This window comes from Stegostoma tigrinum, chromosome 7 (assembly GCF_030684315.1).
Source record: "Stegostoma tigrinum isolate sSteTig4 chromosome 7, sSteTig4.hap1, whole genome shotgun sequence".
NCBI classification, from domain to species: Eukaryota; Metazoa; Chordata; class Chondrichthyes; order Orectolobiformes; family Stegostomatidae; genus Stegostoma; species Stegostoma tigrinum.
Window position 1 is genome coordinate 16,047,883 of NC_081360.1, and position 23,595 is coordinate 16,071,477.

The 23,595-nt window shown below is 45.1% G+C and overlaps 1 protein-coding gene across 1 annotated transcript in view; it reads right to left on the reverse strand.

Moving 5' to 3' along the window:
• The window catches only part of LOC125453951 (uncharacterized), a 56,264-nt gene extending 43,302 nt beyond the window's left edge, over positions 1–12,962 (reverse strand). Inside the window, exons 1-2 of the mRNA XM_059647643.1 lie at positions 12,917–12,962; positions 2,733–3,229 (exon numbers count right to left, since the gene is read on the reverse strand). Of these exons, the coding sequence (XP_059503626.1) occupies positions 2,733–3,229; positions 12,917–12,962 (543 nt within the window). The remainder of the gene's footprint in view (positions 1–2,732; positions 3,230–12,916) is intronic.
• Between the last annotated feature and the right edge of the window lie 10,633 nt (positions 12,963–23,595).

Here is a 23,595-nt window from a genome sequence, read left to right on the forward strand (position 1 = left end):
TTCCCATCCCTGGATGCCCTGGAGAAAGTGGTGGTGAGATGCCTTCTTGAACAACTGCAACGTGTGCTGTAAGTACATCCACAATGCCACTTTTGTGGAGGGGGCTGATGTTCCAGTATCTAGGGAGGCAATGGCCAAGTGGTGTTATCACTGGACTGTTAATCCAGAGACCCAGATAAAGTTCTAGGGACCTGGGTTTGAATCCCGCCACAGTAGATGGTGGAATTTGAAAATAACAAACTCTGAAGAGTCTAATGATGACCACGAACCCATTGTTGATTGTCAGGAAAACCCCATTTGGTTCACTAATGTCCTTGAGGGAAGGAACCTGCCATCCATATGTTGGTCTGGCCTACATGTGACTCCAGACCCATAGCCATGTGATTGACTCTGAACTGCCCTCTGGGCAATTAGGGATGAGCAATAAATACTGCCTTGTCAGCAATGCCCTGGTCCCATTAATAAATAAAGGATTTTGACCAACGATATTGAAGATATGGCAATTCAGTTCCAAGTCAGGATGGTGTGTCATTCAGAGAGGAATACACAATGCATGGTGTTCCCTGTGTCTGCTGTCCTGTGCTTCTCAATGGTGCAGCTTGTGTGTTAATTTGGAAGGGGCTGTTAAGAGATACTCTGTAAATTGCAGCTGGCCCTAAAATGGGCACCGATCCTTGATTGTATTTTTAGACAGAACCAGTTGGATCACTACAGATCTCTCGACAACTCCTGCTAACTCCAAATTAGTCACCAGAGGGCAGTATGGACCACCTTTGTTCCTCCCCTGCAGGCTTTGTGAATTAGAATTAGATTTTATTGTCACATGCACTCAAGTACAGAAGTACGTGAGCACAGTGTAGTGTGTTCCCAGCGCCATCGTAATTACAAAGGTACCTAGGTACAAGATCTTAGGTCCAAGACAGAAAAGTAAAGAAACAAAGTTAAACACTCCAGTCCTTCTTAAATGTTAAGTAGAAAAATACAGAAATAAAGTTAAAAGTTGAACATGACACTCCTTCTTAGTATTAAGTGGAAAAATAAGTGCTTAGCCATGCCAAGCTCACACTCCCTAAATGGGCTTGATATCCTTCACTTTGGCCTGCTCTCTGGGTGACTTCAGGATGCCTACTCTTGCCAGATACCAGAGTCCTTCCCACTCTGGGCTCAATCTCTGACCAAAAGTCCCAAGCCAGGACCCTGGCCAAAGGCTACACACCGGACCCAACGAAGCCGCAACACCATCATCGCCGCTGCCTCCATGACCAAGCGCTCTCCAGAAGGTGGGTCTGATCTCCCCTGCGCTCACCCCCCTCCCGCGGACGCCGGGAGACCTGCAGCCGCTGCTCCCCACCCACCACCACGATGGCTCAGTCTCTCACGGGCTGGGCTCGCCCTTCTCCGCTCCACACAGACTCGCTCTCCGCAGCGGGTGAGCAGAATATGAAAATGTAAGAGAAGGCAGTGAAAGATCTGGATGTGAGTTTGTTCGCTGAGCTGGAAGGTTCGTTTTCAGACGTTTCGTCACCATACTAGGTAACATCATCAGTGAGCCTCCGAAGCGCTGGTGTTATGTCCCGCTTTCTATTTATCTGGTTAGGTTTCCTACATACAGACAACAAATAAAACGAAAGTCATCTACAAAATACCTTGCAAGAATTGTGACAAACACTACATTGGACAAACAGGCAGAAAACTAGCCACCAGGATACATGAACATCAACTAGCCACAAAACGACATGACCCACTATCACTCGTATCCTTACATACAGATGAGGAAGGACACCACTTTGATTGGGACAACACATCCATCCTAGGACAAGCCAAACAGAGACACGCACGAGAATTCCCAGAAGCATGGCATTCCAACAGGAACTCCATCAACAAACACATTGATTTGGAGCCAATCTACCATCCCCTGAGAAAAAGAACAGGAAATGACATCACCAACCCAAGGAAACCTAACCAGATAAATAGAAAGCGGGACATAACACCAGCGCTTCATCAGAGACTCACTGATGATGTTACCTGGAATGGTGGCGAAACGTCTGAAAAACGAACCTTCCAGCTCAGCGAGCAAACTCACATCCAGAACCTCAACCTGAGCTACAAATCTTCTCAAAATTCGCTAACAGTGAATGATGACAGGAAAAGTAAAAAAGCGGAGGGGCGCCGGTCGAGAGCCCTCACAGCGGCTCCCACTGACCCCGTGTCTAATTTCCTAAACCTGTCGAATGGAAGCAGTCGTCGCCCAACTTCGATGTCGACCTTGAGCAGAAGAGCGTCCAGCCCAAAACGTGGTAGTGGGGTGGTGGGGTAGGGGGCCATGCCTGTCCTCATCTGTTAACTTCCAAATGTAACGACTGCCGTTCGGATGGCGGACCAGAGCAACCAAGCCCCAGGCTCTTGACGCGAGAGAGCAACCGAATCCCAGGCTCTTGACGCGGGAACTGCCGATGCTGGAGGGTCCGAGGTAACAAGGTGTGAAGCTGGATGGACACAGCGGGCCCAGCAGCATCTCAGGAGCGGGCAGGCTGACATGTCGGGTCTAGACCATTCACGGGGGGGGGGGGGGAAGACATCAGCTTCCGTGCTCCTCGGACGGCTGTGTTCACCCACGCGCTCACGTTCCGTCTTGTTTATAATTTACCCTCTCCACCCCCAACAAACCCCATTTCTTTTCCACTTTTTAGAATTTCTCTCGCCTGTTTTCTTCCCCGCCCCCCGTAACTTACCTCACTTCTTGTTTGAAGGGCTCGGTGGTGGCGGTTGAACGGTCCCAGCCGGCGCGTGGTGTCACGTGTCGGTGCCGCGGAGTGGAAGTTATTTGATTTGGGGTTTTTTATTTTCCCTCCGCACTGACGAGGCGTCGCCCTCCTCGCCTTGCGGCTGGGTTGCCGCGGGCGTCGGCGTCGCAGGGAAGCGCCGGCTGCTTGTGAACTCGGGGGCCCGCTGCCGCCGGACCGGCTGGTGTCGGCACGGACACCGGCCGGCGAAGGTGGGGCCACGTTTGGCTTGGCGGTGTGGAGCCTGGGCGGCACCCCGGCGGCGTCGAGGTTGGCGTCTGCATTGGCGAGGACCTGGCCAAGTGGCGAGGGGACTGGCGCCTGGACCTCAGGCCCTCCTTTGGCCGACGACGGGAGCCCCCAACCAGGAATGGCTGTTAGTGTGTCTTCACTTATTCTTCCTTCTCTTCCGCCCGCCCGCCCCGCGTTCACGTATATTCTGTGTCCTGGGATAGCAGGAACTGCAGATGCTGGAGAATCCGAGATAATAAGGTGTAGAGAGCTGGATGAACACAGCAGGCCAAGCAGCAGCAGAGGAGCAAGAAGGCTGATGTTTCTGAAGAAGGGTCTAGGCCCGAAACATCAGCCTTCCTGCTCCTCTGCTGCTGCCTGGCCTGCTGTGTTCATCCTATTGTGACCTGGTTTTGTTTTTAAGGTGACGCCGGAGAGCGTCAACACGATGCAACGCTGTATTTTTGAAACAACATGCATGTGGCGATAAATCAGTCGATCAACCAAATTAAACTCGCCGTGGAATTCAGACTCAAAATTGCATTAATTTTGTTTCTTTTAAGAGTATTAACTCTCCCAGAAACTGGACTTGGACTTCAGAGACAGCAGCTCTGGTGGATTTTTTGTAAAGTGATTTGAGTGATCTTTTCCTTTGACCCCAGATGTGACAATATCTCCAGTTTCTTAACTGAGACAGAATCAGATTCACTGAGGCCAGGCGCCAACTCTCCGACACCACCTCCTACCACAACCTCCCCACCCCCGATCGTAACCCCACCTCTGAGCACCAAACCATCCACAACCTCATCACCTCAGGTGATGGCCTCCAACGTCATCGTTGCCCAACCCCGCACCGCCCGCTTCTATCTCCTTCCCAAAATCCACAAACCTGACTGCCCTGGTCGACCCATCGTCTCCGCCTGCTCCTGCCCCACCGAACCTATCTGGATTCCATTTTCTCGCCCTTGGTCCAGGAACTCCCTACGTACATATGCCCATGACGCCATCCACGCTCTCCACCTCCTCCAGAACTTCAAATTCCCCGGTCCCCAACACCCCATTCTTACTACGGACGTCCAGTCCCTATACACCTGCATTCTCCATGTAGATGGCCTAAAAGCCCTCCGCTTCTTCCTGTCCTGCAGGCCCGACCAGTCCCCCTCCACCGACACCATCATCCGCTTATCTGAACTCGTCTTCACCCTCAACAACTTCTCCTTCCACTTCCTACAGACAAAGGGGGTGGCCATGGGTGCCCACGTGGGCCCAAGCTATGCCTGCCTCTTTGTAGGATATGTGGAGCAATCCCTCTTCCAAAGCCACACTGGCCCTATCCCCCATATCTTCCTCTGTTACATTGATGACTGTTTTGGCACTGCCTCATGTTCCCACGAGGAGCTCGAACAGTTCATCCACTTCACCTTCCACCTCAACCTTAAGTTTACCTGGACCATCTCTGACACCCCTCTCTCACACTCTCTCTCCTTCCTGGACACCTCTGTCTCCATCTCTGGGATCCGCCTGGAAACCAATATCCATTTTAAGCCTAACGACTCCCACAACTACCTAGAATATTCCTCCTCTCTCCCACCTTCCTGTAAAAAGACCATCCCCAATTCCTTCGCCTCCGCCGCATCTGTTCCCAAGATGAGGCATTCCACTCCCGAACATACCAGATGTCCCTTTTTTTTCCAGGAACCCCATCTTCCCATCTGCAGTGATCAAAAATGTCCTCAACCGTGTCTTCGGCATTTCCTGCAATTCATCCCTCACACCCCCATCTACAATAATAACCAAAACTCAATCCCCCTTGTCCTCATGTACCACCCCCTCCATTTCCCAATCCAACGCATCAGCCTCTGACATTTCTGCCATCTGTAAACTGACCCCACTACCAAAAACTTTTTTCCCCCTCCCCACCCTTAAGTGCTTTCCAGAGGGACCACACTCTCCATGACTCCTTTGTCTGCTGCACATTCCCCTCCAGCCCCACCATCCCCGGCACTTTTCTCTACAACTGAAGCAAGTGCTACACCTGCCCCTATACCTCCCCTCACCCCCATTGCAGGCTCTAAGAAGACTTTTCACATCAAACAGATGTTCAGCTGCACATCTGTTAAGGTGATACACTGTATCCGCTGTTCCTGTTGTGGCCTCCTCCACATCTGGAAAACCAAGATTAGGTCTGAGGAAACACTTTGCAAAACACCTACACTCAGTTCGCAACAAACAACTACACCTCCAGTCGCGAACCATTTCACCTTCACCACCACCACCTCCTCTTGGATGACATGTCCATCCTGGGCCTCCTGCATTTCCACAATGACGCCGCCTGAAAGATGCAGGAACGGCACCTCATGTTCTGCTTGGGAACCCTGCAGCCCAAGGGTATCAATGTGGACTTCACAAGCTTCAAAATCTCCCCTCCCCCGACCACATACCAAAGTCAGCCCAGCTAGTCCCCGCCTTCCTAACCATTCCTCCCATCTCAAGACTCAGGACCATCTCCTCCCCATTAACTTCATCCCAACTCTTTGACCTGTCGATCCTTCCTGGACTGACCTATCCCCTCCCTAGCTCCCCACCTACATTCACCTTCACTGGCTCTAACCCCCGCCTCTTTGACGTGTCTGTCTCCTCTCACCTTATCTTCTCCTTTATCCATCTTCTATCTGCCTCCCTGTCTCTCTATTTCAGAATCCCCTTCCCCTCACCCATTTCTGAAGAAGGGTCTCGACCTGAAATGTCAAACTTTCCTGCTCCTCTGATGCTGCTTGGCCTGCTGTGTTCATCCAGCTTCACACTGTTATATTAGATTTGCTGATCTGCCTAGCAGCGAATTCATCTTGGTGCCTTATACAGCACGACATACGTTAACATTTCCATAACTCTCCGGTATTCTCCATCCAGAGAGCTGGGGGAGAATAACGAGTCGAATATATTCAAGGCTGAACTACAGAGTCAGGATTTTTGGGGAGAAGTGGAGTTGGGGCAAGGATCACATTAGCCGTGACCTCAAAGAAGACTGAAAGCTTGTGACGTGAATATATCACTTACTTCTGATCCTATTTTTTTACATTTCATATCTTTACTACTGAATCTCGTCATTTGTTGCCCTTGTGTAGTACTGTGTGCATTTTCAGAGGCATTGGCCCCTGGTGCCCTTGAAATTGGCTGAAACCTGAGGATAATTTATAGCCCTCAAGATCAAAAACTGAGTGTAACGTCTAGAGAATGAAGAGTTTTTAATATTGATCAGTCATTAAGTACATTAACTATTTCTCAGGCAGCAACATTTAATGTACAATTACATTATTAATCTGAGTAATTTATGGTGGGTAATACTGTCAAAAATTGGGGACAGTGGCATTGGAAAAGTTTGGGCTGAACATGTAGGAAAAAATAGTCAAATTCTCTGTTCATTTTAAAAAAAAAAGTACTTGTATTACTATCACCACCAAAATATGGCCCTGTGTACTGTTAGGTTCTGAATCCTAGAAGTAAATTTAGCATAGATTTAAATACATAATGAAAAAAAATGTATTTCACATTCTTCATTTGAATAACAGACCAAGTTCTTCAGTACTTTTATTATTGCTTGTTCTGGAGCCACACTCCAAAAAGGGATGTGCGATACATAAATAAAAACTGAAAGAACGGTGGATAGATGTGGTACATAGATGGTTTCCAGATTATACGGATGAATTAGCAGTAAAGTCGCCATAGTCCTACTCTCTCATTCAAGAGAAATGACTGGTGATTTTAAGGTATGGATCACCATGCTTCATGCTAGGGGAGAGTTCGAGAAGGAGAGTCTTTCACAGTAACTTAGCTAGTGCAGGAATCAAACTCACACTGTTAGCATCATTCTGCATTGCAAAACCGGCTATCCAGACAACTGTGCTAACTGACCCACTGTGATAACAATATGGTTGAGTCATAAAACCTCATCACCAGCCAATTGACGTCGACTAAAGCTAAGGCCATTCGTGCAGTTATATTACTGCAAGGTTCAGAAATTTGGGGTATATACTTAATGAGGAATGTACATCAAGAGTCTTAAAATTGTATTGATGCACTTCAGAGTAGAACATGCTGTGTGAAGGCAAGTTGAATTTTATTGCACATCCTGTAATTTTCAAGCCAAACTGTTTTGTAATGCACTGGTGTAAATTTCCAAAAATGTTATTTGTAAAATGAAATAGGGAACGAGCTCAAAATTGAGGAATAGCAGCACTAGCACAAAAACCTTAACAGTGGTCAAGATCACCTGCACAATCCCTTCCAAAGTGCAACTTAAATCTGTCTCTCAGATTTAAGTGTTGTGCCTGGGAGCTCTTCAAAAAATTATAACAAAATATTCTGCATCTAAACCACATTATAACTGAATCACCATTGGTTAATCAAGGCACATCCAGCAAAGTGATTTATTAACTAGTACCTTCTGATCAGTCCAAAATTCAGGATCATTTAAGGACGAACTCCAAGACAAATTGACAACCGTTCAATACTTCTCTGTAAAATGCAGCACTGTGGAACTTGGCACGCTCTTAATTTTAATCACTTCAAGCTGCCTGGTGCTTCTGATCAATCCATCTTCCTCCTTGTCCACTTTCACCAGGAAATGTTAGGTCAAGTCCTTTTTCCGCACATTAAACCAATTGGAAATGGGTAAGTGAAGAGCAATGAAGATCACTTGGTGACTGCGGGACTTTGTCAGACACCATCAGCTTGTTGACAAAGGCAATGATTTTCATGGCTGAGAGCCAAAAGCTGAGTCTGTGAAATATCATCATTTGAAACCCATCTTGAGAAATATTCAGAGTATCTGGAAGACTGTGACAGTATAGCAAAGCTGTTGACAGATTATTCATATAATACTAATCATCCTAATTTGAATGCGATATGAAATGATCTGGCATTATTACAGAACTTAAAGTCTTTTTGGAATTTATTCTGTAATTGAATGTCACAACAGCAGAAAACCTTCTGCTGCACTGCAGAAATAAGGACAGCTCCCTTATTAGAGAGAGGACTGGTGGTGGTTAAACCCTTAGGGTACCATGCTTCAGGCAGAAGGAGGTTGAGAAGGTGGGATCCTCATGGTAATCCTTTTGTAACATTGAACCTACCTCTGGATATCACTTCATGTCAAATACAATAAATTTAGGAACTTGGTGGCTCAGTGCTTAGCACTGCTGCTTCATACTGCCAGGGAGCCATGTTTGATTCCACCCTCAGGTGACTGTGTGGAGTTTGCACGTTATCTCTGTGTGGGTTTCCTCCCACAGTCCAAAGAGGTGCAGGCTAGTTGGTTTGGCCATGCTAGATTGCCCGTAGTGTTCAGGGATGTGTAGATAAGGTGCGTTACAGGGGTATGGGTCTGAGTGGGATGCTGCGAGGGTTGGTGTGGACTTAATGAGCCGAAGGGCAGTTTCGACACTGTAGGGATTTTATAGAACAGAAGGTGAGATGTGAGGACATATATTTCTATCATTGATCACATCTGTTACGTTCACTTATTTAAAATTTTTCTCAACTCTTACATTGCATTGAGATTAAACATTTGGATCAAAGCTTCCAAAAATTCCAGTAAAATATCTCTAACCTTCACCTATTCACTAAATGGAATTGTATAGGATAGGAGTAAATGATTTGGAATTTGATCAAATGGGATTCTGCATAAAGAACAGTCCTGTACTTACAAACAGCTATTTTATATTGTCCTGCATTAAGTTCAGACTTTAATCAAATCAACTTGTGAACAAAGTCAAGAATGGACCCCATTTGCAACCCTGGGACTGCCTGTACTTTCAACATTGTAGCTCGCCATCTGTATGTTGTTTTGGTGGTAGCCAACATGAGGAGGTGCTGGTGTTAGACTGGAGTAGCCAAAGTTGGAAGTCACACGACAACAGGTTATAGTCCAACAGGTTTATCTGAAACCACAAGATTTTGGAACGCTGCTTCTTTGTCAGGTGAAATTAAACGAAGCACGCACGCACAGAATTTATAGGCAGAGAGATCAAATGGCTGGAATAAATGATTAGTATAAGAGTAACCTCTGCAAGACTTCGGTACTATCTCTCTCTCAATAACATTTGAAGGAATAAACTCCAAAAGCTTGTTTTCAACTAAATCCATTGGACTATAACCTGGTGTCATGTGATTTCTGACCATTTAAATGAAGATTTTGTCTTTTTGTACAGGTTGTGATTATGCTATCATCTACAGTGATTCGTATATAGTGAGATATTAAAGTCTGTCTGGGTCTTTACTCTATTTCTAATCCTTCCATTTGAATTCTAACTTACAAATTAGTTTTGGATACACATTGCTCTTGTGGAGGTGATGGGAATGAAATGTTTTTCATTTTTCCTCTTAGTTTCAGTGTCATTCCAGATTCACTCCGGAAGATGAAAATCTCTTTTTTTTTGTAATTGATTTATAAACTGTACATCCTCCCTCACCCTCCTGATTCCACCCCCACCCCCCCCCCAATTCCTCCTTGAACTGGTGAAGATTGAGGTTCTTTTCAACTCAACAGTCAAGCCATTCCATTTAACCAGTCAGTCTCCACAGTGCCATGAACAGAGTTAATCACCTTTGTGATATGAAGAGATCCTTAAATGATTGTTAATTTACCATTTAAGGTCTCAACTGGTGGTGCAGGTGGGTAGGTGGTGCGACTTTCCTCTAGTACCATCACACCTAATTACCTATCCTTCACATCACTACTCAGGGAGAGTGTGAGATCCCATTCTTAATTTAATTTCAACTAATGTAAGAAACTTGTGGAATGAGCTATGAGGAAGACAACAGAAAAGTATATCGGAGAGTTGAATTGGTATTTGAGGAGTTAGTGGCTGGTGGGTTTTATTTGGAGGATTATTATCTTGAATGGTCCCCTCAAGTTTGATGATTTGCATTGCCTTTAACGGCCATTGCATGCAAATATTCACTTGGTCACAAGGATGTTTTACTGGTGGTGGTTACTAGTTTTACAAAAAGTGAAAAAAGTGTCACAGCGATTTTGGTGGAAAGGCGCTCAGTTCTGTGCAATAACATTCCTAGGTAGATAAGAAAAATGAAAATTTGGAGGTGCAGTGGCAGTGCCCCTATCCCTAGACTAGGAAGCACAGGTTCAAGTCCCAAAGAAAACAATGATCTCGAATGGGGTTTGGCTACCTTGGATGGCCCTTCTGGAATGCAGAGTGATGCCAACAGTGCGGCATTCAGCTGAGGTCATCGTGAAGGTCCAACCTTCTCAACCTTGTCCCTTGTGGTGAACCTCAAGCCCTACTCACCACCAGTCATCTCTCTTTTGAGGGAGAACAGTCCTCTGGGATGATGGATGACTTTACGTGTAATCTTGAGTGGTGATGAGTTGCAGTTCATTTCAGAAGTCTAAAATATTGTGCCAAGGTTACCTGCATGTTTTAGTCTGAAGTTTTGGATAATGATGGTGGAAACTACCTATTTTCTTTCCATCACATTTCAAGAGGAGCCTCCCACATTTTTTACCACCTCCCAATGGCATACTTTTAAATGATTTGCCACATTACGAAATGCAACTTCCTTGGCCAACAGATCCTGAAATAACCCTTTGGGTTGAGAAGCAACTCACTGCTGTACAAGATGTACTTGGAATTGAGTAGGGAAGATTAATGGGTTAAATTATGAGAGCAGATTTCACTTTGGAAGCTTGTGTTCCTTTGATTATGGAGGATTAAAGATTGATTGAGGGGTTTCAGATGAACAATGGAATTGATATGGCAAATGGAAACTTTTTGTTTGGTAGGAGAATGCATAACAAAAATAAAACCTTCCAGCTAGGATGAGACCATTCAGAGTAGATGTCAGGAACACCTTTGAGAGCAGTGATAATCTGGAACTCCTATCCAAAAGGCTGAGGGTCAGTTGGAACTCTTATTATGAGTTAAAGCTTTTATTAGGTATGAGTTTTGAAACTGAGTTGGCAAGACAGAGTTTAAGATTCCACCGACAAAAGGACTGGGACCTGCCTCAACTTGCCTGCAACTTCTGTCTCCCCTCCAGACTCCACTCGCTTTCCAGCCTATGCACAGGCTCCCATCCCCAGGGTCACTCCTGGGTCCTACTACCCACCTGCAGCCAGCAAGCACACCTCTCCCTCCCCATTTGCCCACCCCACAATACACTCTGCCCCTTCACCTCTGTACCTCCTTTCTCCCACGCGCCTCCCCCCCAGTCCAATCATCCTTGCCACTCCCCAGCCCACTCCCCTTTTCCTCCCACAGCTACTCTCCCTCACCACACTGCGTCCAACCCTCAACCATCACATGCTATTGCACTAGTCCCTTCCCTTCCTTCAGTTTCAGAGACTCCCCACAAAACCCCACCCCAGAACCTTGCTGCATTTTCACCATCCCCCTTGGCCTTGAATTCTGAGGCCGAATGGTCTGTCCTCAGTAAAAGGCTCACATTTGTTCCCCTCCTCCTCCACCTCAGAGTTCAGTGCGCGCCACGTCGTGGAGCTGTACTTCCGCTGCCTTTGCCTCCATGCCTCCTTCCTCAATAAAGACTCCCAACCACCCTCCGGGGACTCCTTGTCCCGCCACCAACCTTCCTCCTCCACTTGGACACTCCCACAGCCTCTTACCTACCCCAGACCACTTCATTGCTAACTTCAAAAGTGACATCAACCACCTTGATTTCTCCACCTCCCTCACCCACTCCAATCTCTCTCCCTCCAAATGTGCAGCACTCCACTCTGTACGCACCAATCCCCATTGCACTGTCAAACCCACTGACAAAGGCCGGACAGTCTAGAGGATGGAAGTCTTTATTGCAGAGGCTGTAAACCAACTCTCCAACACCACGCCCAACCACCCACTTGACCACAATCCCACCATGGCCCAGCAAGCCCCATCTCCCACACTGTCCATGATTTCATCACTTCCAGTGATCTCCCCTCCTTCACCTCCAGCCTCATAGTCCCCCGACCCCACCGCCCGGATCCACGTGCTCCCCGCAATCCACAAGTCCAACTAGCTCAGTCGACACATCGTCTCTGTGTTCCTGCCCCATCTCTTCCCCCTGTGCCCAGGCACTCCCCACCTATGCCCTGGATACAAGCTATGCCCTCCACCTCTTCTGAAGCTTCCGGTTCCCTGGCTCCTAGCGCTTCACCTTTGCTATGGAAGTACAATCCCAATACACATCCACACCCCACAAGGTCAGTCTGCAGGCCCTCAGTTTTCCCCCTCCAACAGACCCTTCCAGATCCTGTCCCCACCAATACCCTCCTCTGCCTTGTCGAACTAGCCCTCACCCTCCATGACATTTCCTTCAATTCTTCCCACTTTCTCCAAGTTCAGGAGTGGCCATGGACACTCTCATGTGCCCCAGCTACACCTGTTTTTGTCGGTTATGTCGAACCGTCCTTCTTCAGTACGTACACTGGTACAGTTCCTCAACTCTTCTGTCATTACATCGATGACTGCATCGGTGCTGCACCCTGCACCCAAGTTGAACTGGAACAGTACATTGACTTCCTTTCCACCCTGCCCTCAAATTCCCTTGGTCTATCTCAGACATTTACCTGACCTCTCCATTTCCGGTAACAGTTTACAGACCAACATTTACCATAAACGCACAGGCTCCCATAGCTACCTGGACTACACTTCTTCCCACCCTCTATCCTGCAAAATCTCCATCCGTTTTTCCCACTTACTCCATCTCCGTCGCACCTACTCTGATGACATGATATTCCACTACCAGGCATCCCTGATGTCCTCTTATTTCAAAAACATTCTTGCTCCTCAATGCCATCCAGACTGCCCTCCTCCATTTGCTGCTCCTGAGTTCGAAACCCCCACACCCCTTCAAACATAATAAAGATAGGTTCCCCTTTTACTCACTTTCCACCTCACCAGCCTCTGCATCCAAAGCATTATCCTGTAACATTTCCGCCAACTTCAGTTAGATCCCACCCTCAACATCTGCCACTTCACACCGCTTGCTGCCTTTGCAAGGACCATTCCTTTCGCCACTCCGTTTGCATCACACTCCCCACCAACCACCTCAGTACCTTCCCCTGTAATTGTAACAGATATAACACCTGCCCACACCCCACCTCCTTCACCTCCATCCAGGACCCTAACCAGTCCTACCAGGAGAGACAGATTTACACCTGCATCTCCTCGAACCTAGTCTACTGCATCCAGTGCTCCTGATGTGGTCTTCCCTACATTGGTGAGGACAAATGTAGACTAGGTGGTTATTTCGCCAAGCATCTTTGCCTGGTGCGCAACGGCCAGCCTAACCTCCCAGTCACCACTCATTTTAACTCCAAACCCCCACCCACTCCCCTTCCAAAATGTCCGTCCTCGGCCTCCACCAGTGTTGCAGCAGTTCAGAACACAACTTTGAGGAACAACACCTTACCTTCTGCCTGGGCACCCTACAGCCTGGAGGACTCAACATTGAGTTCTCTAATTTCAAATAACCTTCCCATCCATCCCCGGCTCCCTTTCCAGCCCCACCTCTTACTCTTCCATTCCACCTACCTACCCTCCCTTACAGCTAACATCTGGATTCATCCCTCCCATTGACCAGCCAGGTCATACCTGGTACTGGCATCCACCCATCACCACCATTTGGCCTTCACCCCTCTCCCCATCTTTATCTGCAGCTCCCACTACCCCCCACATCCAAACCTGAAGGGTAATACCCGAAACTTTGACTGCTCCTTTCCTCCTGATGCCGCCTGGCTTGCTGTGTTTTCCCGGCCTCCTGTTTGCCTACGTTGGATTCCAGCATCTGCAGAGATAGCAGGAACTGCAGATGCTGGAGAATCTGAGATAACAAGGTGTAGCACTGGATGAACACAGCAGGCCAAGCAGCATCAGAGGAGCAGGAAAGCTGACGTTTCAGGCCGAGACCCTTCTTCAGGAATCAGTTTTTATTTGTCTTTAACAGAGTTTAAGATCCAGATCAGTGATTTAAATTGATGGCAGATAAGATGTATGCTGCAGGTTACAGATCTTCTTGAGCTCTCTGCCAAAAGATACGTTTGAGCCCGTGCATTGTAACCTTCACCACAGACAGGGCGCAGGTCCCAGATCCATCCCAGCCAGAACAGGAATTCAACCCAGTGCTGTAAGCATCAATCTGATCCACACCAGCCAGCTAAACCAGTCTGAGTTGATTTTTGCAACATACACTTTTGCAAGCATGTTGTAGCCTGCAGCAGTGTACACTGAATGTGGGAGCTCCAGATTTCTTTCTATCACATGGCTGACCAGGAATCTCACCCGCTTGTACCACTTGTGATGTTTGTTGGAAAGGTTTACAGGATGGCCATGTTATGAAAGCACCTTCCTGGGCTATTAACACCTGTACATGTGGCATACTTGGATTTCCAAAAGGCATTTAATAATGCATGGTACCACACAAGAGAACATAGAACATAGATAGAACATAGAACAGTACAGCACAGAACAGGCCCTTCAGTCCACAATGTTGTGCCGACCATTGATCCTCATGTATGCACCCTCAAATGTCTGTGACCATATACATGTCCAGCAGTCTCTTAAATGACCCCAATGACCTTGCTTCCACAACTGCTGCTGGCAACGCATTCCATGCTCTCACAACTCTCTGCGTAAAGAACCTGCCTCTGACATCCCCTCTATACTTGCCACCAACCAGCTTGAAACTATGACCCCTCGTGCTAGCCATTTCTGCCCTGGGAAATAGTCTCTGGCTATCAACTCTATCTATGCCTCTCATTATCTTGTATACCTCAATTAGGTCCCCTCTCCTCCTCCTTTTCTCCAATGAAAAGAGACCGAGCTCAGTCAACCTCTCTTCATAAGATAAGCCCTCCAGTCCAGGCAGCATCCTGGTAAACCACCTCTGAACCCTCTCCAAAGCATCCACATCTTTCCTATAATAGGGTGCCCAGAACTGGACACAGTATTCCAAGTGCGGTCTAACCAAAGTTTTATAGAGCTGCAACAAGATCTCACGACTCTTAAACTCAATCCCCCTGTTAATGAAAGCCAAAACACCATATGATTTCTTAACAACCCTGTCCACTTGGGTGGCCATTTTAAGGGATCTATGTATCTGCACACCAAGATCCCTCTGTTCCTCCACACTGCCAAGAATCCTATCCTTAATCCTGTACTCAGCTTTCAAATTCGACCTTCCAAAATGCATCACCTCGCATTTATCCAGGTTGAACTCCATCTGCCACCTCTCAGCCCATCTCTGCATCCTGTCAATGTCCCGCTGCAGCCTACAACAGCCCTCTACACTGTCAACGACACCTCCGACCTTTGTGTCGTCTGCAAACTTGCTGACCCATCCTTCAATCCCCTCATCCAAGTCATTAATAAAAATTACAAACAGTAGAGGCCCAAGGACAGAGCCCTGTGGAACTCCACTCACCACTGACTTCCAGGCAGAATATTTTCCTTCTACTACCACTCGCTGTCTTCTGTTGGCCAGCCAATTCTGTATCCAAGCAGCTAAGTTCTCCTGTATCCCATTCCTCCTGACCTTCTGAATGAGCCTACCATGGGGAACCTTATCTAATGCCTTACTGAAGTCCATATACACCACATCCACAGCTCGACCCTCATCAACCTTTCTAGTCACATCCTCAAAAAACTCGATAAGGTTTGTAAGGCATGACCTACCCCTCACAAAGCCGTGTTGACTGTATTTGATCAAGCCATGCTCTTCCAGATGGTCATAAATCTTATCCCTCAGAATCCTTTCTAACACCTTGCAGATGACAGACGTGAGACTTACCGGTCTATAATTGCCGGGGATTTCCCTATTTCCTTTCTTGGAGAGGAATTACATTTGCCTCTCTCCAGTCCTCAGGTACGACTCCAGTGGAGAGCGAGGATGCAAAGATCTTCGCAAGTGGCGAAGCAATTGCATTTCTCGCTTCCCAAAGCAGCCGAGGACAAATCTGATCTGGGCCTGGCGACTTGTCAATCAGCTTATGTTTTGGGAGAAAATTGGCATGGTTAGAGAATTGGCTAAGACGAAACAGAATGAGGATAAGAGTTATTTTCAGGGTGACAAATAATGGGTGATAATCAGCAGAATGTCATAGGGATAACTCTGGGACCTCAACTGATTACAACATATTGATGATGTAGATGAAAGAAATGACTGCATTGCAGCCAGATTTGCTGCTAATGTAAAAAAAATCAGTAAAAGATCACAAATGTGAACATAAACAGAACCCAAGAATATTGGAAGTCAAAATAGTTTATGACTTGGAGGGAAATTTGCAGGCTGTGGTAGTTACCATGCATCTGCTACCCTTGAACCCAAAGCTCCTGAGGCAGAGGCAGGAAGACTACCCACCTCCTGTATCCCCCAGTGTGGCTTGGTATGAAATTTTGTTTGCTAACACTGCTGTTTTTGCTTCCGTATTCATTCATGCAATGTCATGTTGATTGAAGGCCAGCATTTACCATCCACCCTTGATTGTCCTTGTTCAATTTGTGTTGTATTTATTGCTGATTGTTTTTTGATACCTGTCCAGTTATTGATGGTTTTCCATTTAGACAATGGCGTATTTGAACCAGTCAATACATAACAGGACAGTTGAATCAATCACTGACTTCTGCATTGCCTTCACTTTGAGATGTAACCTTAAATATTATTATTTATTCTTGGGATATGGACATCACTGGCAATGACAGCATTTATAGTCCATTCCTAGCTGCTGTTGAAAAGGTGCCAGTGATGTTACTTCCTGATCCTCTGCAGTTTATGTGGTACCAATACCCTTGCAATACTTTTCCAGGATTTTGACATAGGGACAATGAAGGAACAACAAGGTCATTGAATCACTGATGCTTAAAACACAAAGCAGCTGTTCAACCTATCATGCCTGGGCTGGTTCTTTGAAAGTGTAGTCCTGATTAGTCCTGTACCTTTCACTTCTGTAACACTGCATGTTCCTCATCTTCAAATATCTGTTCAACTCCCTTCATTAAAAATATTCATGAAATAAGCTACAACTGAATTTTCAGCTGTAGCATTGCAGCTTATTTGTTTTTCACTCATGGGATGACAGCATTGCTGGCCAGGCCAGCATTTATTGCCCATCCATAATTGCCCAGAGTCAAGAGTCAGCCATATTGCTGTGGGTCTGGAGTGACATGCAGCCAGACGAGGTAAGGATGGCATATTCCTTTGGTGAGCCAGATGGGGTTTTCCCCAACAATCAACAATGAACTCATGATCATTGTTGGACTGTTAATTCCAGATTTTTATTGAATTCAAATTCCATCATCTGCTGTGGTGGATTCAAACATGGGTCCTGGAACATTACCTGGATTAATAGCCCAACACTCTTGACTGAAAACATTACACAACATCATTTGCCAATGACTTTGTACCCTCCGACCTCTGGCCGTAGACCCATTTGCCAGAGGGATTACTAATTCTCCATTTACCCTTCTCATCACCTTGAGAACCTCCACTGTAAACTTTTGATTGTCCTTTATTCATACAGAATAGACTGAACACTTGCCACCTCAGTCCCCCAACAAAATTCCTCATCCCTGGTAACCTCTTGATAAGCCTCATCTCTACTCCTTTCTAAAGACTTTACTAATTTCCTGAGGTGTCGTGCCCAGAACTGTCTGCAGTTCTCCAGCCGAGTATAATTTAGAAAGTTTTAGCCTACCTCTTTGTTTTTCTAATGTATGCCCTTGTTGGTAAACACAAGTAACCATACTGCTTTTATAAATGATTTATCAAATTTCCCTGCCACCTTTAACATTTCAGGTAAATGGACACCAAGGATGGTGAGTAGCCTGGAGGGAAATTTGCAGACAGTGGTATTTCGATGCATCTGCTGCCCTGGTCCTTGTAGCTGGTAATGGTCACTTTTGCAAGTTGTTGTCTACAGAGTTTTGGTGAGTTGCATCTTGTTGATGGTACATGCTACTGCTGCAGGGTGTCAGTGGTGGAGGGGATTGACAAGCAACTTATCAAGTGTGGTGCTGTGTCCTAAAGGATGTGACATCTGTGAACTTTGTACAGACTAATGCATGAAACAGTGATGTTGATACAAAAACTGGGTGATCTAGTTACCTACATATTGATAAGCCTCATTGAAAACCCTCACCTCCACTTCTGCCAAGCTTGCAGGGAGAAAATAGCATGTCAAGGGGTGAGAATCTGAAGGTGAGAACATTGTGGTGGTTCAAACAAATATTTCTGCAAGATCTTACCCACAGTTTTTAGTAATACACTTTTTAAAGTATATACATCAACTGAATGGCAAGCCAAAGAGAAAAAACAGATGATGGTGGTATTTTCCATGACCCCCCCCCCCCACCGTAGTCTTTTCCCTCCTTAAATGGGAATACCAGGGATTGTGTCCACAGTAAAAATTCTGAAAATATTCCAAGAATGTCACTTTACACCAGTGTTTCCAGAAGAGATTCTTTGCCAGAGCTCTGATTTGTTAATCATTCAGTCAGTCCGACTCAGTCCAGGGATTGTTGCTGGAGTCTAACCCACAAGTTGAGTGGCAAATGGAATTTAGAAGTGATTATCCAATAGCTTTCAAGAGGGGATGGAAACCATTACCTGTACTGTTCTGACTTCCTTCAATGTCTGAGATTGAATTGCAATCTTATATATCTATACAATTGTGAAACCGAGCAGATTTCTGTTTCTAACTTAATCAGGTGGTAGTATTCAAGGATCATTAGCATTATGGATCCCAAGCTTTGGTAGCTCATCTAGCGATCCAATGTGATTGTATCAGCAATTTATTCTGGACCTGTCTGTGTTTAGTATTCAACCTGATGGATTTAGTCGGAAATATATCCGGCTGGGTTCGCATTAACCACAGACACCTACTCCGATCTGTTTGTGAAACCGAATAGGGCAGCACAGGGAACAACAGCCGCTTCACAACCTGGAATTAGAAGGTATCATTCATAATGGAATCCTGGTACCAGTCCCTTGCATTTGGATACACCAAGAAGCTCAATACTGATTAAAGAAGGGTAGCAAACTACATGCAAGCTTGCCACGAGAATTCAAGAGCTGAGAAAAATTCTGCTGCTTGATTCCCTGCTGTCTCACCTCTTTCCTTGTTTTGAAAAAGGCTGAAATATTTCACTTTTTCAAAATAAGCCTCTCTTTAAAGCCAGGCTTCTCTCCTTCACTTCCACTGCTGCTGAGAGACTGTGTTTACTGTAGTGACCACTGTATGAAAACGAAAAGTGACCGTCTTCCTCATCTGTTCCTTCCCTGTAATCTTTAAGCGTTCAAGCAAGAATCTGGTCAGTGGAGACAGTTTAACTGTCCTGCCCAGTAGGATTGTAACTGCATTATGGCTTGATGCCAGTACTCTGTTATGTGTATGAGGTTGTTCCACTCCAGAAAATGAGAACAAGACAAACTGTGAGTGACACATAATGGACCAACTCACATTGGATAGTTCAAAAATGAGCTCCAGTACAATCATGTTTTCATATCAAGGCATTACCTTGAGTTAGTCAGGGTCTGCAGAGGTGTAACTGTTATGAAAAAAAAACAGCTATTTGTATCCCATCATCCCCTAACACTCACCCACCTAGCAGTTAACATTCTCTCACAGCTGACACCATCACCTGCTTATCACTAGCATCACCTGCCTGGCACTCCTACCACTCCCCAACTTGGCACCCAAATTCCATCTACCTACTAAGCTGCCAGTCCTCCCCCAGCTACATCCTATCCCCTCACTAACTTTACACATGGCCAGGTGTCAGTGGCTGTCCACGCAAATATGGGACTTCTATATGGAATATGGCAGTTACTGCCCACAAGTACTGACATTCAGTACCAGCTGTCTGTACTGCAGAAATTCACTAAGGCTCCTTAGACAGCATGTTCCAAACCCATGAGCACATCCATTTCAAAGGACAAAGGCAGATACATGGGAACACTACCACCTGTAAGTTCCCCTCCAAGCAATTCCTGACTTGGGAACATATCAGCGTTCCTTCACTCTCACTAAGCCCAAATCCTGGAACACCCTCCCTGCCAGCATTATTGGTGTGCCTACACTAAATTACTGTGGAGGTTCAAGCATTCTCCTTGGTGTCCTAGCCAAATTTATTCCTCAACCAACAAAAATGGCAATTACTGTTGGGCAATAAATGCTGGCCCAGCCAGCAACACCCATATCCCAAGGAGGAATAAGAACAAAGTGTAAATTGTTGAGATCATTTGAAATCTGATCTTATTTGGATTTGTCTTCATGAATCCAAGGTGAAAAATTTTGGCAAAATCTCTTTTTATTAACACTCAAGGTCTGTACTACTAAGCAACTGTTTGCAAAATCATTTGGTGCTTTTGAACCTGGTTAAATAATCTTTTGATGGTCGTCTGAAGAAACAATTCTTTTATATTCATGAATGAAAAACCATTCATGAGAAGAAATATCTTCTGATAATCTGCCTGATTAATGAAGCAAACTTTTAAAGTGTTAATTTATCAAATCCCTCCACCTTGGTGGAAATATTACAGCCCAGTCAAACAGGACAGAACAGCATAGTGCTGGGAGATAGCAACTGCACTCCATGTGTCGAACTTAACAGTGCAAGTTAGAAGTTCCCAGTATTGATAGATCTATCTAGAGAGATATTGGCTCTCATAACTGCCTGTTGCATCACGAATTCAAACTCCAGGCTCACACCCTGTTGCAGCACAGCTAATAGTGCTATCTTTCAGATGAAACATTGAACCTCCACGCTCTCTAGTAGATGTAAACTATCTCGCAGCAGTACAGAAAGAGGTGCAGTAGCATTCTCCTTGGTGTCCTAGCCAAATTTATTCCTCAACCAACACCAAAAACCAGATGATCTAGTTACAAGCTAGTTGTTGGTTGTGGAACCTTGCCATGCATAACACAAATAATTTCACTTCAAAGTCACTTCGTTGTCTGTGAAGCACGTTGGGATGTCAGAGGTTGTGAATGGTGCCATATAAATGTTTCTGTCGAGTGCGCTACCCAGGCAAACATAATCCAAGAACTGTGTCCTCTCTGTTTCAGCACCCTGTTGCAGTCATTCATGTACAGATTGCTGATACCATGTTATCTTAGCGACACAAATAGTTTGGTGTAACTTTTGTAAAGCCTTTGCAACACAACTGACCACTTTAAAATGATCCAGCATCAGTGGCTGTTATGTGAAGCAAAGCACAAATCATAGTAATTTAATGCTTTTCTTTGTGTTTGCTGCCCCTGTACACAGTCATGTTTGTGAACAATAGAAGCCCTCATATATACTTAACTATGCCACATAATCTAAATCAGGTTTTGTTGTTACTGATGTTGCTAAATACCAGAAGCAATGATGGTCATTGAGGTTTGGTTCCTTTTGAACAGATTGAATATTGAATGTGTGCTGATGTTCTATTATTGTGTGCATTTGCATATTAAGACCTATTCAATACAGGTGTCAACTCACCAGCAACAGACACAACTACATCAGAGTACTGTTATGACTGAGGTGGAAGGAATGCACTCTTTTGTGTAGTCCCCTGCACTCTGGACCACAATATAAATTTAAAAATATTATGTCCAATTCCCAATATAGCCAATCATCTGCTTTCTATAAATTAGACTTAGAATGAAAACGGTCATCAACCAGATTTATTGTAAAATCTCATCCAAGGAAGATGCAGAACAACTTACCTCGTAATTCCTAACATGAAAATATGGATGTTTGCCTCTAAGTGCCCCCCCCTCGCGCACCCGAAATATTAAATATGAAGTAGCTTTGCAACTTTGCAGTGTGCATACAGAGTTTACTTCTCCCTATAGATGCTGCCAGACCAGCTGAGTTTCTCCAGCAATTTCTGTTTTTGTTTCAGATTTGTAGTATCTGTCGTTCTTTGTTTTGGTGTTTAATGGTTATTTGTCGTGTAATGGAGTGGTGGTAGAAAGAACACTGAGAGACAACACAAAATGAAGCATGAAGGGTGCAATAGAAGAGATCCTAGCTCCATATGTGCATGCATCCATCGAAGGTGGCAGAACAGTTTGAGAGAGTGGTCAATAAAGCATACAGGATCCTGGGCTTTATCAACAGGCACACAGTATTCAAAACCAAATAAGTTACTTTAAACTTCTATTAAACACTGGTTTGGCCTCAACTGGAGTATTGCGTCCAGTTCTGGGTGCCACACAGTTTGAAAACTGGCAAGCATTGGGGAGGATGCAGTAAAGATTTCCAAGAATGGTTTCCCAGGATGTGGAATTTCAATTATATGGATTGATTGGAGAAGATGGAACTGTTTTCCTTGGAGAAGACAAGGCTGAAAGAAGATTTTAACAGAAGTATTCAAAATAGTGAGAGGGATTGCCAGAGGAGATCTGGAAAGAAACTGTTCCTATTGGCACAGAAGGCACAAATTTAAAGTAATTGGAAAAAGAGGGAATGGTTGCAAGAGGAAAAATGTTTCCAATTCTCTAATTTCATCTACTCCTGCTCCCTTACGTATTTACGAACATTATCCTTTGAAATGTCACCTCTCAATGAAGGCTTCAGTTAATGTGGCAATAGATCTAATTGCTTTCATTTCTAGTCTTTCCAGCATATAGTTATGCAACATTAAATCTCGAATTGCATTTGTGACATTCCTGGGAGGGACCATCTATTGCTCAGTTGATCATTTTGTACACATCCGAAAGGATCAGAGTGCACGTGAAATATATAATGGACCTTAAAATGGGCCACATCTGGTTATATTAATTAATTCCCATACAATCACTGAGTATTGTCCAATGTTGAATTGAACACTGCTCCCCATGCGCAGGACAGTGGGACCCTAATCTGTTTTTGTCTGTCTGCGTACAAACCGGCAGTTAGTCAGAAATGAGCTGAATTAGATCAAGATGTGATTAGATTTTCTCCTTTGTATTTCTCTTAGAAACCGTATCTTTTGCTAGTTCGTTACTTAAGTGCCTTGCAAAACAAAGCCACTTCATCACTTTAATTTATCACATTCAGTTCAGTCTGTGATTTTCCTTCTCGTTCCCCTTTTCCAAGATACAATATCAGACAAAATTCAAATTTCTATCATTTTTAATGTCATTGCTGTTGGCTAAGAGACACACACCAACACCCAAACCTGGCTTGCACCAGATGTTAAACCCACTTACTCTTGTTATACCTGATGGCTGAATCCTTGCCCACCCCCGCCTCAGTGTCCCGTGGACACTGACAAATTGTCTGCTCTATTTTACAGTTCTATTACTGACCTAGAGGTAGAATTGATGCTGGTATTGGGAGATACCAGCAATGTTGAACAGTGATATTATAAAAAATGAAATTGAGGTGAATTGTCCAATCCATTGTACAATTTGCTATCGCTGTTTGTTTTTGACAATACATGACAAGAGTACCCTGAGGTCAATTCACAGGTCATGCAGCTAAATTGTTTCTAAATATGAAATATAGATCAAAAGCCACGTCTGGTGCAAACATGGAGTATCCGATTCAAACAGAGTACAAGTCACTGGGGATGAAGGACAGATGACCAAGTATTT